Here is a 17,542-nt window from a genome sequence, read left to right as displayed (position 1 = left end):
TCCCGCTCCCGCTCCCGCTCCCCACCTCAGGAGCGCCACGACAGTACCAGCAACGGGACAGCCCGGCTACCCCAGTTGGGGACCGTGGGTCAGTCTCCCTACACCAGCGCCCCGCCGCTCTCCCACACCCCCAACGCCGACTTCCAGCCGCCCTACTTTCCCCCCCCTTACCAGCCCATCTACCCCCAGTCTCAGGACCCCTACTCCCACGTGAACGACCCGTACAGCCTCAACCCCCTCCATGCCCAGCCGCAGCCCCAGCACCCAGGATGGCCGGGACAGAGGCAGAGCCAGGAAACGGGGCTGCTCCACACGCACCGGGGTTTACCCCACCAGCTTTCGGGGCTCGACCCACGCAGGGACTACCGGCGGCATGACGACCTGCTGCACGCCCCGCACGGGCTGGGCTCGGGGCTGGCCGACTTGCCCCTCCACTCCATCCCCCACGCCATCGAGGACGTGCCGGTAAGCCAAGGGGCCGCCCCGGGGCCCGCTCGTCCCTCTTCTCCGTCCTCCTTCCCCGTCCCCCTCCCCGCGGGAGCCCAACGTCGGGGGAGGGGAGGGACGGAGGGGGACCCCCGCCCCCCCAAAAAAAAAGAAAACGGGGAGGGAAGAAGAGAACTCCCCCCCGCCCCCCAGGAAAAGTGAAGCCCCCACCTAGAACAATAGGTTCTCGCAGCTCGTCCCTGCGCAATGCCTCCCGCTAACGCGCCCGCTAAAATATAAATAAATCAAATTACTGTCATCGTTAACAATATCTTTCCTTCTCAATGACAATAAGCTGTTACGATTGGAAGAATATATAATATCACCACAGGGCTGTGCATTTGGGGATTTCTTGCTGCCTTGGGAAAAACACAAGTCTGAAATGCGAGATGTCATTAAATGTCCTCACAGGCAAACATAACGGGAAAAAAAAAGTAGGTGAAAGTGGCCAGAGAAGGAAAAATCGGTATCCCGCGATTACAGGATTTGCATATAGGATAACCACATCCAAAGTTATAAAGGGTATGGGCAGACCCTCTTCTCTAAAGGAATTAATTGACAAATCAGGGAAGAGGTATACTAAAACGCTGCCACCTTCTTTTAGTAGCGGTGCAAAGGGATGACCTCATAAATCATTAGCTATAGGTTATCGAATTTGAGCCAGACCTGCTACACCCTATATTAAATTAAATGTTGAGAGCCTATTGGAGGATGCTTTATTTGGGGGACCTAATTCTGTTATCGATAAATACAGATTTAAAAAATGATTTCTAATTAAGCATGACATTAGCACACAGGCTACTTACAAAGCAAGCCAGGGCTATTGTTCAGTTAGGAAAGTGGCCTTATGCAACATGATCGGTCATGATCAAAGTTCATCTTTCTGGGTTTCTCCCTGAAAATGGAATTAGAACATGGCAATAAATTTATTAAAGCCCACAGAGCTTGTGCTGAGGGACCGAAGCTGCTCGACTTGCAGAAGGAAAGAGGAGGAGGGAACTGTGGTATCTGGATGTGATTTTTGCTGAAATGCCATCCCAAATTACAGGATCAAATATTACAACAATATATTTGCTGACAGTTTAATGAGTACAGTTTCATGTTGCAAGGATAATGTTCATATGAACTTACCTATTTTTGGGGGTCATTTTGAAATCTTTTGTAAATTATACTTGGGGAAAATAGTGAATTTATTACAGCCCTCATCTGGCTAAATTAGCCACAGAAAATTGCTGGTTGTGTTTAGCAGTTTTGCAATAAACGCATACATTTCCCAAAGTGGAGGATTTAGTAAGCAATTTGGATCCGTTAAAAGCAGGTCAATTCTTTAAACTTGATATAAAATAACATGGAGGCAATCGTAAGAATAAACTAATTTGTTGACTGCAAGCCCCTGATTGCTGTAGGAAGAACATGACCTAAAATGTTCTCTTGAATTCTCCCTCTCCTCAGTTGTGCTCCATGGCAGTGGGGTGATTCTGGAAGCCTCCTCTGCAGATCTATGAATTAATAGCATTGCTATACTTTGTGAAAACCGAATGCCATCTGGTTTAAATCCTTGAGCCAGCCAAACCATTTTTTTCTCTGTAAAATTGAATCAGCGGGCTTCATGAGGGAAAGTATAAAATAGGAGGATGTATCTTTTAAGAGTATTTTATCTATTTTTTTTAAATAATCCTCTACAGAAATCTGGGCTGGGAGGGTCGTCTTTTTAATATTTCCGTTGCTGCAACAGTTAATCTTTAATAAAAACGACCGCTAAATGTTTAAGAAAGTCAAGTAGATGGTGAAAATTATTTAATCATAAATATCTCTGTGGGATTTTAAACTTAACAGTCCTCCCTGTATGGAATATGTGTAGAAATAACACAAATAAAAGTATTATGCCACACTACATTTACTTTATGGGTTTAGGGTGCATGCATAAAGGGATCATATTTCCCCATATAGTTAAAACACAAGAACTGCAGCAGTAGTCATTTCTGAACATTTCTCAATTTAATTATACTTAAATCCAGAAGCACTTTAGGCAAGTTACAAATGAGAGCATTGAGTATAATAAAACCTGTAATAAAGCAACTTAGTACCATCCACCCGGAATCATTGAGATCAGGCACAATTAACAGGAGCATAAATCCAAGACAGAATGGAAAATGTTAGAATCAGTATTATTGTTGGACAAAGACTAGAGAAGGAAGTAATAGTTTTTTAAATGGTAATGCCTGGGTTTTGTAACGATTGCGAAATCTTCTATCTCAGCAGCACTGGTGTTAATTTGTAAACACAGCCAGACATTATATTGCCTGTCAGTTTTTGGAATTAGAAAACATGATTTCATTTGACTTTCTAATCACGTCGTGACTCCGCCGCGCGAACCCCAGCTGTAGCGCGACCGCGGAACCTGTGAGGGGACAATAGTGGGGGAGCCCGGGGCCGCGCAGGATGCGTGAGCCCCCCCGGCACCGCACCGGTCCCCACTCCTTTGTGCTTTCCCTCCCGCGGGCGCGGGAGAGTGCGTAGCGGCGGAGAAGGGTCGGGCCGGGCCGGGGCTGCTTCCCGGGGAGGAGGGAAGGGACGGGATGAGGAAGCCCGCAGAAGCTGGAGGCCACTTGGGCCCCGGGGGTTTGTGAGTGATTTATTATATTTTTCTTGGGGATCGCGGGAAAGAGCTGGGAGGGATGCAGGATTCCTCCCGATAAAGGAAATCCCCGCAAATCCCCTCTTCTCCCCCTCTCCCCGTGCAGGATCTGTTGTTTCCCTCCCCACACCGTGCCCGGGAAGGAGGGAGGGGGGCACACAACTTCTCCCGCACCCCATCCCACCTCGGCCCTCCCTGCCTTTTGTTGTGGTTGTACATTGACATCCCTGCCTGTTCCTTTTGTTGCAGCACGTAGAAGACCCCGGTCTTAACATCCCAGATCAAACTGTAATTAAGAAAGGTAAGCCGTTTCCTTGCGCATACCAAACATGTCGTCACAGGCTGGGGACTGCTCGAATGGAGGACTTACCCGGCCTCCCCCCCCTCCCCTCCAGCCCCCCCGGCCCCGGGCTCCTTCCTCTGGCATGTACTGTTGGCCAAAATATTGGAAGCAGAGAAAGAAAAATGGGCGATGTGGGTTGAAATGCGCCTTCTTAAAAGGCCATGTTTGCCGGCTATTTTAATTGTTGTTGTCATTAACGAGGAAAAATGTTAGCAGATGATCTAGAAAATCCGACCCGGTCTTTTAGTGCATTAGCGAACAATTGGGTTTCATGGTTTGACCCATGCATCTAGCTGAGCAGTGGGCTTGAATCGTTGTTGGTAAACGAGGCTGAGAAAGTGAAATTGTTGTTCCCCCTCCTTCGGGTTTTCTTACTTAAATCACGACGGTGATGAGGTGGAATGGTGGAGAACAAGGGGCCAGTTTCTGAAACTGATGCCTGTCGGTCAGGGTGCTTTGGTTTTCGTTGGCTTCGTGCGCTTGCTTCACTTCGAATTGAATTGCTTGGAAGCTGGTCCCCAAATCGAGCAAAATATTTATTGCATGTTTTCAGTCGATTTTCATTTCCCATCTTTCTTCGGACAACCGAAGTATTAGTAAAGGTGGCACAGGGCATTTTGCAAAGGCAATTCTTGGTGGAAAGCGATGGATTTGCATTTGGATGCTGTGTAGTGAACTGCTGTTGGAGTAAAATGGGCAGGGCTGAAGGCATAGCTAGCTCCTGCCTGCTCTGAGGGGTGCCACGGCTGCGCGATCGCCTGGAATTTGGGTACCCTGGCCACCACCGGAAGAGATGCTGAGTAGAGGCACTCTCCTCTCTAACCCCAATAGCTGTACAGCCAGCGAACCTGAAGTTTCATTCTGCCCCCCCACCCCCTCCCCGTAAAGCCTTTGTCACGTCAAATTAGATGTGCAAGGGATAAATCTTAAGAGATGCTCTTTCCAAGTCGACATGATAATTGGCTCTTTTATTAGTAATCTCAAGAGTTCGTTTAACTCCTGTTGTATCTATTAGCCTTCCCAGAGCTATTAATGTCACAAGTGATCTATCCAAAACGGAGAGAGCCCCCCGCTTGGTTGGACTGCGCCCGCCAAGCGGTGCGGATTGAGGAGGAGGAGGAAGGGAAGGCGGCCGGGACGCGAGGCCGGCGGGCACCGCCAGCCGAGAGGCGGCACGACCCGGCACCTCCCCGCCCGCCGCCGCCGGGCAGGGGCCGGGCTATATTTTGGGGCGCAGGCTCCTCGCTGCGTTACGGGTTTTCCATGCCAGAAGTTGCGCGCTGCTGGCGGGGCCTCTGGGGAGCTGCGCCGCTGCCCGGGCGCTGCCCGCGCTTCGCGAGCACGGCAGCCGCGATTCCCGGCCCGGGCCGCCGGACACGGCCCGCACCGACGGGCTTCACCGACAGCGTGCGCCGGGCCGGGGCTGCGCGGGCCGCCGGGTTCTCCGCTGCTGTCGAGGGTTGTCCCGCTCTCTCCCTGCGCCCCCCGACGAGAAAGCGGAGGGGCGCCCCCGCTCCCTCCCCGCTGCCCCGCGGGCGGTGCGGGGCCGGGGCCGGCCGCAGCGAGCGGCTCGGGCGCTTCCCCCTCCCTCCCCGGCTCCCCGCCCGCTCCTCACCCTCACCTCCCTGCTCCTCCCTCCCTGCAGGCCCCGTGTCCCTCTCCAAGTCTAACAACAACGCCGTCTCCTCCATCCCCATCAACAAGGACGCGCTCTTCGGCGGGGTGGTGAACCCCAACGAGGTCTTCTGCTCGGTGCCGGGCCGCCTCTCGCTGCTCAGCTCCACCTCCAAGTACAAGGTCACGGTGGCGGAAGTGCAGAGACGCCTGTCGCCGCCCGAGTGCCTCAACGCCTCCCTGCTGGGCGGAGTGCTCCGGAGGTGAGGGGCGGGGGGACGCGGGAGGAGGCGGGATGCCGTGCGGGAGGGAGGGCGGCAGCGAAGGAGGGAAGGAGGGAGGCAGGGATGCGAGCGCCCACGCGGGGCGGCGGCGCGGGGGGAAGCGCGGCGGCCGCCGCCAGGGGGCGGGGCACGCGCGGCCGCCCGGGAGGCACCGCCAGGCCGCGGGAGGGGAGGGGGGGTGGTGGTCCGTGCGCTGTCGCCATGGCAACGTGCAGCCTTGTGTCGTCCCCGATGCCCCGCTTTGGGGACCCCTGTGTGTCCCTTCCCCTGCCACGGCGATGGACACCCCACACAGACACTCCCATGCCCCATAGGAGTGGTTTGCTGGCCGGCACCCTGCCATGGGCTCCCACCTCTGTGGCCTCACCCAGGCGATTAGGCAGCGCCCGGGCAGGGAATAACATCCAGAATTAATTAAGGCAGCTCGCATCTCCACAGGCCCACTTAGCACTTAGTACAGGGCTCTGCTAAAAAGCCATAGATGGGCCACATAGGTTTTGGTGTGAGGGCAGCGATGCCAGCCTTACAAATCCTTCTTTTCCTGTAACACCTGGGGAGAAGCTGCCCCTCGGTCCATGGCACCTTGGAGGCAGCTACCTCAGAGCTCCTCAGCAGCCCTGGCCTGATCCAGACTTTAGTGAGGGCCCCTGTTCCCTAGACATGGAAACATCCAAAGAACCATCCCTGTGTCTGAGACTCAGCTTTCAGCAACAGTTGGTCTTCAGCCACCCACAACCATTTATCCCATTCCATGTGCCCAAACCCTTTACCCCCCTCCAAGGGAAGGCGATGTGTTGGGGGGATCTGTGGGCAGGAGCTAAAGCAGGAGCATGTGTCCCCCTCAAGCCCCATTTCTCAATGCCTTTTTGTGCGGAGCAGGGCAAAGTCTAAAAACGGAGGGAGATCTCTGAGGGAGAAACTGGACAAAATAGGACTAAACCTGCCAGCCGGGAGGCGTAAAGCTGCTAACGTTACCTTGCTCACATCACTCGTGGAGGGTAAGTGACTCAAAGAGCTGGGAGAGCTTGTTTGGAAAATGTGCCTATTGCTTTTGCCAAAAGGGAGAAAACGTGATGTTTGGTTGTTCATGGCTTTTTTTTCTTTCCCCAAAGTCGGTGCTGCTTACTGGCATTTGGAAGGGCTTTATTTTCTATGTCTTAGAAAAAGAACATATTAATTGTGTGCCTTTGCTTTTTGTTTTAACCTGAAACGGGCTTGAGTGAGTCCTGCAGACTCAGTAATGCGTTCTGCCATTTATTTGCTTTTAAGCTTCTGAGAGATGTTTTCAGGGCCCCATCTTGCTTTCAAGTGAGTAATCCTTCCACCTAGTAGGCAGATCTCATTGGGAGCAGCATGGGAAGGATGCCTATGAAGAGGGGCTGCAGGCTTAGCTCCATAAGAGACCCCCGAGTGTTGAGTTGGAAGTTACAGGCAGCAGAGCCTCTGATACTTCACTGCTGTCCTTCTGCCACAGGTGGACAGCCAAGCAATTTTAAATGTCAGAAACTGCAGCTACTTTAAGTTTGTTCTCCTTCCCAGCCTACAGCCACATAACAGTAAATCATTTAACTTTTCTGACATCTGCATTTGAGAAATGCATGACCATTACTTCCTGAATTAATTTGGGAATCCTTGACCTCAGCCATGAATTAATGGTGTCCTGAAAGCCTCAAAGTTGCACCACCACCAGCCCCCACTCCCTGTTGGTTTTCATTTTCAGAACACATGTTCCTTTGGCTGTATCGTTCTCCTCTACTTTGCTCTGGCCAGAAAAGGTGCAAGTTACTTTTAATGCTTTGGGATGTCCTATGCCGTCTGTACCGGAAGGTGGGAACCTCAAGCGTATACAGTTATTTAGTTTTGAAGCAGTGGCTCTTGCACACTAATTGACACAAAGTATGCCCAAGGCATGCAAATAGTTCTTCTCCTTTCCCCTTACTAATGGGTTCTGCTGCGTTTTAGACTGGTTCATTTTGCAAAGCACTTTTAAACTCAGCCTGAGCTGCGCGGGTTTAGCTTAAGTTTGGTTGTGTAGGCGGGAATCTGTTTTGTTTTTGCTTCACGGTCTACGAGAAATGTTTCATGTTCAAAGGGGACGGGGAAAGAAGCGCTGCGATGCCAGGCTTTAAACATCAGGATTAGTGAACGAACTATATTTATATTGCGTGAAAATTACCGCATCTTCATGTTTTTGAAAGGGCTTTGCGATTGCATTAACACATCACGAGGGCAAAACTTGTAAAAAGTCTAGATTTGGTAGATGCTTAACACTATTTGTGATGTTAATGAATATGGAGAAGGTTTTATGGTAATCTATTGTTCTGTTTGGCTTTCACATACAAGGGCTTTAAAAGAATGATTTTTTAAAAAAACAAAACCAGAGGCCCTATCTTCAGATAACTTAGCTATGGTGGCTAATTTTGGGGGGATGATAGTATAAACATTGCTGGGGCTTTGAGTCCTGTAGCGATGAGGCACTTTCTAGGTACTGTTATTGTTTATGATCCGCTCCATTTTATGGAAACAAGCTCACTGGACTGAGGCTTTGAAGCTCTAATTGGCGCATGCGTTCTTCCGGAGCTAGAGCTAATGGCAGGAAGCCCTGCAGTAAAAACCAACTGGTTCAGGAAATTAAAACCAAAGATTTGAAAATCAACAAAACAGACAGACTCGGTGGAATGACCCTAAAATTCTCATGGTTAATCGTTTGGGGGTGAACATATAATTATATGCGATCAAGTTAAATTTTAAACACTTAGCTGTTTAATGCATTTTATTTAGAACAGCTCTAGGAGTAATTATGATCAATATTAATCATTGATGCATTGCAAAATAATATAGAGATGTGGCTGAGGCAAACACATTTTCAGAGTAAATAGCTGTGAATAAAAAGTACATAAATGGCTCTCTATAGGTATGGATATGTAAATCAAAGCACACAGTCTAGGTGAATGGAGCCTGTCTGTCTGCAAGTATCTGTTAGTCAACGTAAACTTTTAAAAATCCTTATGTGAGATTTCACTTGTAATGATTGTCATGAAAATACACATTTCCATTGCCTTTGTCTGAAGCAAAGAAAACTCCTGAAAGATAAGATGTAATTAGCATTTCTTGCCCTACCTTTATCAAAGAGAAAAAGTCCAAGCCTTTTAGAGGAAAAGCCCAAGTAGAATGTAGTTGGGTTTTGGTTTTTTTTTTCTAATGGATTTTTGCCTCTGTAGGATGTGTACTGATGAGCTGTGTGTTTCTTTCCATTCCACCCATGACTCCCTATTCAGGAGAAGCAGTACATCTAGCTAGAGATTTTGGGTACGTTTGTGAGACAGAATTTCCTGCCAAAGCAGTAGCTGAATTTCTCAACCGACAACATTCCGATCCAAACGAGCAAGTCACAAGAAAAAACATGCTTCTAGCTACAAAGTAAGACATTTAACTTTCTGGCATGTTGCTCAGAAATGAGGGAGGGGAACAAACCCGGGTTTGGGGCTTTTATTTGTGAACATATTTGTTTGCCACATAACCAGTGGTTGATGGTTTCGCAAATTGTGAGGGGGTGTATTTGCCTTCCTGATACAGGAGAACTCTATAAGCCAGCTTGGTTTCCATCAAGTCACTTTGTGCAGATTACATTGAAAGCGAGTTGTGAAAATTGTGGGTGGGTGTTTAGTTACAGAAAAAGGAGTAATTCTTCAGAGCAAAACATTTTCTGGGCCTGTTCACTTAGCTTATCAATTTAGGTAGAAAGGGAAGGCTTCCCATTGAGAGTAAAATAAAACTGGCATGTTATACTGATTTCAGTTCATTAAAATCCGCAATGGTTCTTTCTGCCTAAGCAGCTCTGTTACTTAGCAAATATAGGGATATTAAACATATATTTTAAATGACAATCTGTATGCAGTTAAAATGCTAGTGGAGTTTATCACTGGTGGGGCTGCCTAGATTTCCAGGTGGTGCGTGAAAAGAAAATGATTGTTATGGTATGTTTGCTGGAAATTAAAAGGGTTGTTTAGTAGCCCTTAATTACCAGTGGAGGTGTCACCAAAGGGCACAGTGCCAGAGGGCACAGGTTGAAGATGGGAGACACTTTATGGCTGGAAGACATTAACATGGGTTTTAGAATACCAACTATTTCAACATACCTCTCAGCTCTCTTGCTATAAGGTGTGTTATTTCCCCAACCATTTGTGCAGTGAGTGGATGATATAATCTATTTTCTGCACTGTGCCCTCGTATCCTCCCTTTCCACCTCCCTGGAAGGAAATTTCCAGACCCTGGTTAGCGTCAGCTTTCCCCTCTGTGGAAAAGTCCCTTTGGATTTGGAGATAGAGATGTACATATATAAGTTTTTCAGAATACCCTAATTTAAAGCCTCAAGTCCCCTCTCTGCCCTCAGTCATTCTTCCTGGCACACAGGTGTGTTTTAGCCTTGTGAAGAAAGAGGCCTATACCTCTCTTCAGTTTCCTCTCCCTCACCCCCAAAGGAAAGGGATCTTCCAAGATGTGGATAAATCCCTTAACCTACCTTTGGATAGCGCGGCCCATCTATTACCTTCCAGCCTGCTGGAAAACTTTAAACTTCATATGTGCTCCAAACTCTAGCTGAACAGGAATGTGTGGTTGTGGAGACAGTGCTGGGGAGCTGAGATATGGAGATCGGCAGGGATAGGCAAGAGGCGGGTGTCTCTCGTGTGCCTGTTACTTGCCTGTGTGTTGGCTGTGGCCAGGGCATGATGTGGTGTGCAGTTGTGTGTGCATGCAAGGTGAAGGGAAGAGGTTTGTACATGCTGGGGAAATGTGAGAATTAGGGGGAAGGATGCGTAGAGAAGAGAGGGAGAGGCGAGAGAGTGTGTTTGCACTCGGGGACAGCAGCCCCCTTGATCCAGGGGCTTGTGCAATCTGGCAGGGAGAATGCACAGGCTTTGCTGCCACCAGTGATGGTTCATTTCCCTCCCTCTCTCTTCCCCTTGCTCCCTCCCTCCGTCTCTCTGCTCCATTTATGCTACAGACAGATCTGTAAAGAGTTCACCGACCTGCTGGCTCAGGACCGATCTCCCCTGGGGAACTCACGGCCCAACCCCATTTTGGAGCCGGGCATCCAGAGCTGCCTGACCCACTTCAACCTCATCTCGCACGGCTTTGGGAGCCCGGCGGTGTGTGCTGCCGTCACCGCCCTGCAGAACTATCTCACCGAGGCGCTCAAGGCCATGGACAAAATGTACCTCAGCAACAATCCCAACAGCCACACAGACAACAGCACCAAAAGCGGCGACAAAGAGGAGAAGCACCGAAAGTGAGGATCCCCCCCCACACACACTCCTCTCCCTCCCCCCTCATAGCCCATCGATCCATTCATCTCCCTCCCTCTCCCCTGCACCCAGCACCCCAGGCTACAGCAACAGAATGAGCGTCCTTCTGCCAGTCCTGTTCTCTGACTCCGCAGGACTGCTCTGCCCTCTCTCTGCACCCCTTCCTAGTATCCACATTTCCATTTGCTCCCTCTTAAATCCCCCCCTACCCCTGACTCCCCATTGCCACCATCGATTTACCCCAGTTTGGAGCCTAAGAGAACAGAACAGGGGGACGGAGCCAGCAAAGAAAAAAAGTTCTGTCTTGAGTTTGTGAACTTTTTTTTAAATAAAACAAAAGGAGGAAAAAAAACAACAACAACAACAAAAAAAAACAAAACAAAAAAGAAAAGGACTTTTTTTTCTAAAAATATATTAAAAAAAAAACAAACAAAAAGAAATAAATAATACTTAAAAATTCTATGAGCTTCACCGGACTGAATCACCACCTTCCCTTACATAAACTTCAGTTAAGATTGTAGCCATATTAAAAAAGAAAAAAAAAGCGAAAAAGTACAACAGCAACAGGAGACATACGAAAGGCAAAAAGGACTGATGACATTTTATCAGTATTGTGAATAAACTTGAACACAAAACACAAGCGGTTCCATGTCATATCTTCAGTTGTAGAACTTTTTCCTGTCCAAGGTAAAGCGACCAACTTGAACTTTCTATTGCAACACGATTCACGGTTATTATATAAGGGAATCAGTGTTCATGTATGTATATATTTATTTATGTGTAATTTAATGGGAATTGTAAATATGGTGAGTTTGTTTTAAGCCTTTTTTTATTTATCTGGTGATCTCGTTTACCTCTTGTTTAGTGGGTTTTAAATCTTCCCCTCTTAGTTCATCATGTGGTTCATGGTACTTATTTAGATATCAGAGGTTTTTTGGGGGTTTTTCTCTGGGATTCATCATTTTTAGCCCTGTTGTAGCATGTTAAAGGCGACAATGAAGCAGCTGAACAAATAAAAAAACATGAATTTTTATATATAATTAGTATGACATTTAGTTTCTCATTGAAGATAAAATAAAGTGATGTTGGACCCTGGCAAGGTTTTTAAACATATTAGTGGTTTTACAACCGTTATGTGTTGTGGAAAATGAAAGAAGTTATTTTTATCCACTGTCCTTCTCCCGAAAGCACCAACAGAGCAATAAATTAATATTGTCTTTTAAAACAGATTTAGCTTTTCTTTCCTTTTTTTCCCCCTCTTTTTTTTTCTTTCTCCCTTTCTTTTGTTTTTATTTTTCTGCTTTTTTTCTTCTCTTTTTTTTTTTTTTTTTCCCAAAGAACTTCAAACATTCGGGACCACCTGGTATCCTGTATTTCCACTGGCCATATTGGAAGCAGTTATAGTTGTATTGTATTGAGTTGTGCCGGCAGTAGTTTCCATGCCTATCAATGTATCATAGTCCTTTGTTGCCCAGATAAATAAATATTTGATACGCTTTATGTCGATTTTTTTATTCAGTAGCTGTCTTTACCCAGGCGTATTTTTGTTCTTGGCAGTATTTTTTATTCAGTATGGTTACAGTAATTGAGTTTAACTCTCCCTTGACAATTGCTCCTTGCAATAAGCAGCTGAACCCATTGTTTCCCTCAAGTATAATAAAAACTTACTTTCAACTTGGAGTTCAGAGCAGGGTATCATTTAGATATTCCACTGAGTCTGTATTCAGACAAATGACACAATAAAGCACAATGTATTCTTTTGGATAAAAAATTGTCTGTACTACTAACAAAATGACACACTATCTTTTCTTTAACCAAAACATAATTTTATTTAAAAAATAAAGTTTTATTTTATTTATGTTGACCTCTAGGTTTTTATTTATGTATATATATAGCGTACAGAATTATAAGCCTATAAAATTTTGTGCATGTACTTGTCCTAACGGAGAGCAGAGATTAAAAAACACGTCTCAAGAAGGACACTTTAAAAAGAATCATTACTGAGCAAATACTGAAAATTAATGCTATAAAAAAAATTATATACTGATGAATCAGAGCTGGGTGCTCCCTCCCCCTCAACTGAATAGAAAAGCTCCGTAGTCGATGCCAACAAAATCATCTCACGGTTGTGAACTTTAGTGAAATCTTGCAGGAGACAGATTATTTCTGATTGATGGTTCGTGTTTTAGTGGAATGCACAGACTGACATTTTGAGATGGTTGTGTCAGTTTATAAGGGACTGAAATTTTTATCTTGAGTTTCTTCTTGTGGAAACCAGTTGTGAAATAGGGAACTTCGCTTTAAAAAAATGGAGTGTACATCTTGAAGACGGGCTGTAAAAACATGTGAGAATTCAGATTTTGAATCTATTTTCTTTGGCCCGGAGGGTAGGTGAAGTCAGGATCAGGCTGGATTATGTTATATCATAGGAAGGGAGACTTAATGCAGTTTAGAATGTAAAGGCATTTTAAAGAGAGGGTTTCCTTTAAGTGCTGATGGTATTTTGGTGGTGGTGACTGATTTTTCTCTCTTTCTCTTTCCTTTCCTCCCTGACTTTGTCTCTCTCCTTTTTTTCCCCCTTTTTGCTCAGGCAGAAATTGAGGAGGTTAAGAGGGAGATGTTTACAATAAAGCTGCACAGAGAATTAACATTTACTCATATATTTTGACGTTTGGTAGAGCTGGTGAAGCAAAGCATTAGATAAAGCCCAAGATGTTTCATTTTGCTTTGGTAATCTACTTATGGAAGGCAGTGTAAAATCAATCTTTCCAAGCAGAAAGAGAGTTGGTGGAGTCTAAATTCTATTTTCAAGAGCCAGCTAGTTTATAAAAATGGTGAATATTTTTTTTCATAAATTGAAAGTGGATCTTTTGAATGCAAAGCTGCAATTGTTTTAAAAACAGTTATTTATTATTTCCAAGAGAGACTGGTTAACCGTAAAGTAGATGTAACAAAATAATGAGGTGAATGAACCCTAACTGTACATATTCTTGACATAAATGAAATGCACAGTATTGTAGCAGGTGAAGTGAAGCATTGTCTATCAGGGCTGTTTTTCTTGGCTGCATCTCAGATTGTGTGTGGGATCCTAACCTCAGGCACAATAGCATTCATAAACAGCAATACATTGCTGCTCTTTCTACAGCAACACATAAATACTCATTTTTAAACAAAAACAATCTTATTAAATACCATTCATTCATATCTGGATTTACAGATGCTTGTTACTTTTTGAAACCTGTACCCAATATAATCATTTTATACTGGGCAATGTATAAAGCAGTCTTATGCTAGAACATTATAAGGTAATAATAAATAATGTTTTAAAGATATAATTAGCTACTTTATGCTAGGAGAGCACGTTTTAAGCATCCTGCTGCTGCATTAGCAAGCCACCAAAAACTAGAAATGAAATGACCTTGCATGGATTTCTTTATTACTATTATTTCTAAGGAAGGATTTTACAGGCGATAATGAAAATCAGACTAGCTTTGGTTCAGCCTCGTCTGCTGTGACCAATATGCAGTTACCAAAACGTGCTAATTACTTTAGCGTTCTTTGGGTGCATTTTTAACGTTCTGATTGAGGTGCAGCAGTGAAATTCTAGGTCATGCTTTTATATACCAAACAAAAATCTGTTGTTTTTTTTTTTTTCCCCCAGATCAGTTGAAATGAGGGTGAGTGGTGGCTGAATGTTAGACCATAGCTGCCATGCTAAGCTAATTCCTACATGTGAACCAAAATACAGCCTGGTGCTCTTCACCGTGAACAAGGACAGCCCTCCTCTTTGTACCGTAATTTACCCCACCCTCCAAAAATCAAATATTAATATAATTTGAGATTTAACTGGAGGAACAGCCATCAGGACAGCAATGCCCCGCAGCTGAAATAATATTTAAAATAGAAGGGATTTGACATTTGAGAAGTCAGTGGCTTGAAATACCCAGTTGTACTTAGCTAATTCAGTCCTTAACCTCTGGTTTCAAATAAATCAATTACAGTCGATTCCACTTCAGTTCAGAAGTGCACAAGGTTTTTAGTTAATTGAATACATTTTATTCACTTGCTAGGAGTATTCAGTTATCCAAACCCTTACATTTAAAGGCAATTTCTTTATTGTCCATGATAAATTTGACTGCATAATCAGATCAGCTCCTTGTTTGTTAACTTGTCTTCTGCCTCCCATTTAAATTCCAGAATGTGCACTTCCCTTTCCCTCCTCAGTATGTGCATGTCTCAGCCCAGACCGGATTCCCAGAGCCTCAGCCCTCGCATTTGCAAAGTGCAGCTAAAATAACCAACGCCCTTTGGACAGGGAGCAACATGAAACCCATCCCAGCTAGTGAGGGCAGAGTGATTTAAAGTGGCTTGATAATCAAATGTGAAAGGTTGGAAGTATAAAAAATAAATGGTGCCTCCAATTCTGTCCTGTGCACCTCTTCTGTGTGAAAGGGCTGTTTCTGCTCCCTGTCCTGCAGGGAGCAGCTGGAGCTGTTAACTCTTAGAGAAGATTTGGAGCTGGCTTGGTGTCAGCAGGGTAAGATTTTTGTCAAGCACTGGACTATGAAGTTGTGTCCCTGATCCCCTTTGAACAGATACTGATATATGCTGTATTTTGTGCATGTTGTTTGCAGAATCCTGCTGGCATTGGTTTACTGTTTTGGAAAGGAAAGGGGTTAATTAGCGTCATTATCAATCACTAATGCTTGTCTAACATGTCCAAAGAATAATCAAGTTAGGGGACTGCACGAAGCTAACATCTGCTTCATTCCAGTTAAAGATTTTTCCTTATATCGTTCAATTATTGGAAGTCCACACCGGTTTCAGGCTTTGTCATGGCCATAAAGAAGGGTCAGATCGTTAGAAATCTAGAATGGAGGGGAAAATGCAATATAAATAACAAATGACTTCATTATTTGAGTTACAGGTGAAAGAATGGCCGTAAAAACGAACAGGGATTACTAAAATGTGTTCCTTCTTTTTATCTCCAAGACAGAGGAAAAAATAAATCAGCCAAGCCCAGTTCTTAAATCATTTATTCTGCATAGGCTGCAGCCTCTCTCTTTGTGGTATTTAGTTTAGTAACCCCAAATTCCCCAAAAGAAATAGTTTAAAGTAAAGGACTGGAAAGGGAGGAAAAGTTAAAGTCTATTAGAATGTTACCAGCAGAGCAGTATGGTCAGAATAGCAAAATAGCCTTGTTTTTCTTCATCTAGTTGAAGTTTCTAGGCTTTCTTGGGTGGACGAAACAGCTGGTATTTCAGGCAGGGTAAACATAGGTTATACAGTTTATGATGGTGGTAAAGATTTCTGTCCTTGAACTGCTACTCCGTTCTGGTGCTGTAGATACAAAGGTGACAAATCTGTGGTCTTTTATTCCCTCTTACAGTCACTGTAGTCATACCTCTGATGCTGAGTTCAATTTTGGTGGCCCAAAGGCCCAACATTTTTATCATACCAGGAGAGAGGTTAGAGCACCTTCACTGAGTGAATGCAGTGTGGAAATCAGGGTAAGGCTACTGAGAGCTTTCTGGTAGTGTAGGAGGGACCCGCTGGTTCCCTGTGGCACTTTTCTTTCAGGCTCTGATTTTGCAAGGCGCGGTGCCGGTGCCGGCAACCAAAGCCTGTGGTTTCCCCATGCAGGTATGAGTCCCTCCCTCTTGAAACCAGGGCCCTGAGGTTGCTGCAAGCTCTGTGGTTATTGTCCTGTTCCTAGTTTCAGAGCTCATTTGCACAGATGATCTTCAAACAAGGGTAAGGAGAATAAACTGAGGAAGCGTAGCCTAGGTGAGGAAAAAATTATCTTGTGTTGAACAGGAAGGTGGAGGATTGTTGGATGTGAAATGCAAGCCATTTCACCATGTTGTTCCTCAAGCGTATTGTGCACACACACATACATCCTAGTTTCTGTAAGAGATCTGCAGTGCCTACATGAAGACCTTTTCTGTCCAGAGATGCTCTCAAGCCTCATTGCTGTTGTTGCCTGTGGTATAGTTAATTCCCTTTGTAATACCTGATTGAAAGCAGATGCAGGGGCTCTGAATAGAGAGTTGTTTTCTAGTGGGAGTGTGGGCTGTGCAGTTACACTCACAGGCTGAGGGATGTATATTGCTTCTACACAATGTTTTGGGTTATGTTCCTACCTGCTCATTCATCCCACAAAACTTCCTGCCTCAGCACTGCTTTGGACAGAGCTGGCCCCCTCCTCCCTGTGCATGATCCATGCTGATCCCCAAAGCTAAGGATAAAGAGGCAGAGGTGTGAAATATATGGGACGTGTTTCTGGTTGTAGAGCAGGGCATTTTTTGGAGCTCCCAGGAGAAAGGGAGAGCTTTGTTCCATTTCCTTCTCTCTTTTTCCCTCCCTCCCTCCTTCCCTTTTAACCTTGCTGGCAGGCTCCCCTCCCTCCAGCTCATCCTTCTTGCCCTCTCCCTTGCTGCTGGATGCTGCTCCCTGTACTTTTCCTTGCTCCCTGTGCATGCCCACACTGTGGCCATGCCTCTCCTGTGATGGAGGTTATCTCTCTGCCCTGCAAGTGGGACAGCTTGGACAAAAGCTGAGGAGACACCCCACAGGGCAGCATGTGCTGATGCACCCAGGCAGGAGAAGGCTAGTGGGGCAGTGCTGGAGGGAAAGCAGAGTCTGTGCCTGGCCTCAGTGCTCCTTTCTTCATTAGGCCTAACGAGCTACACTGTAATAGTGATAAAAAAGTGCTCCTGCCATCCCTGACTGGGTTTTGGATCCTGTGTATGGGTGTAGATGATCTAGGACAGCAGCTGATGGGTGTACCATTGCCACAGAGCCTTGGTGCAGGCTGTTCCTGGCATGCCAGTATTTGGGGTGGGGGCTGGCAGGCCAGCTGCTGCAGCTT

The 17,542-nt window shown here is 45.7% G+C and overlaps 1 protein-coding gene across 2 annotated transcripts in view; it reads left to right on the top strand.

Annotated features, from left to right (window-relative positions):
• The window catches only part of TFAP2A (transcription factor AP-2 alpha), a 19,207-nt gene extending 8,114 nt beyond the window's left edge, over window positions 1-11,093 (top strand). For both annotated transcript variants that reach the window (XM_017808645.1, XM_017808644.1), the window contains exons 2-7: window positions 31-465; window positions 3,374-3,425; window positions 5,113-5,344; window positions 6,245-6,363; window positions 8,644-8,785; window positions 10,371-11,093. In XM_017808645.1, the coding sequence (XP_017664134.1) occupies window positions 31-465; window positions 3,374-3,425; window positions 5,113-5,344; window positions 6,245-6,363; window positions 8,644-8,785; window positions 10,371-10,659 (1,269 nt within the window). In that variant the 3' untranslated portion in view covers window positions 10,660-11,093. The remainder of the gene's footprint in view (window positions 1-30; window positions 466-3,373; window positions 3,426-5,112; window positions 5,345-6,244; window positions 6,364-8,643; window positions 8,786-10,370) is intronic.
• The last annotated feature ends 6,449 nt before the right edge of the window (window positions 11,094-17,542 follow it).

This window comes from Lepidothrix coronata, unplaced genomic scaffold (genome assembly GCF_001604755.1).
Source record: "Lepidothrix coronata isolate B3197 unplaced genomic scaffold, Lepidothrix_coronata-1.0 Scaffold23, whole genome shotgun sequence".
Taxonomy (NCBI): domain Eukaryota; kingdom Metazoa; phylum Chordata; class Aves; order Passeriformes; family Pipridae; genus Lepidothrix; species Lepidothrix coronata.
The sequence above is the reverse complement of the archived record's forward strand: the minus strand, read 5'-3'. Positions and strand labels throughout refer to the sequence as shown.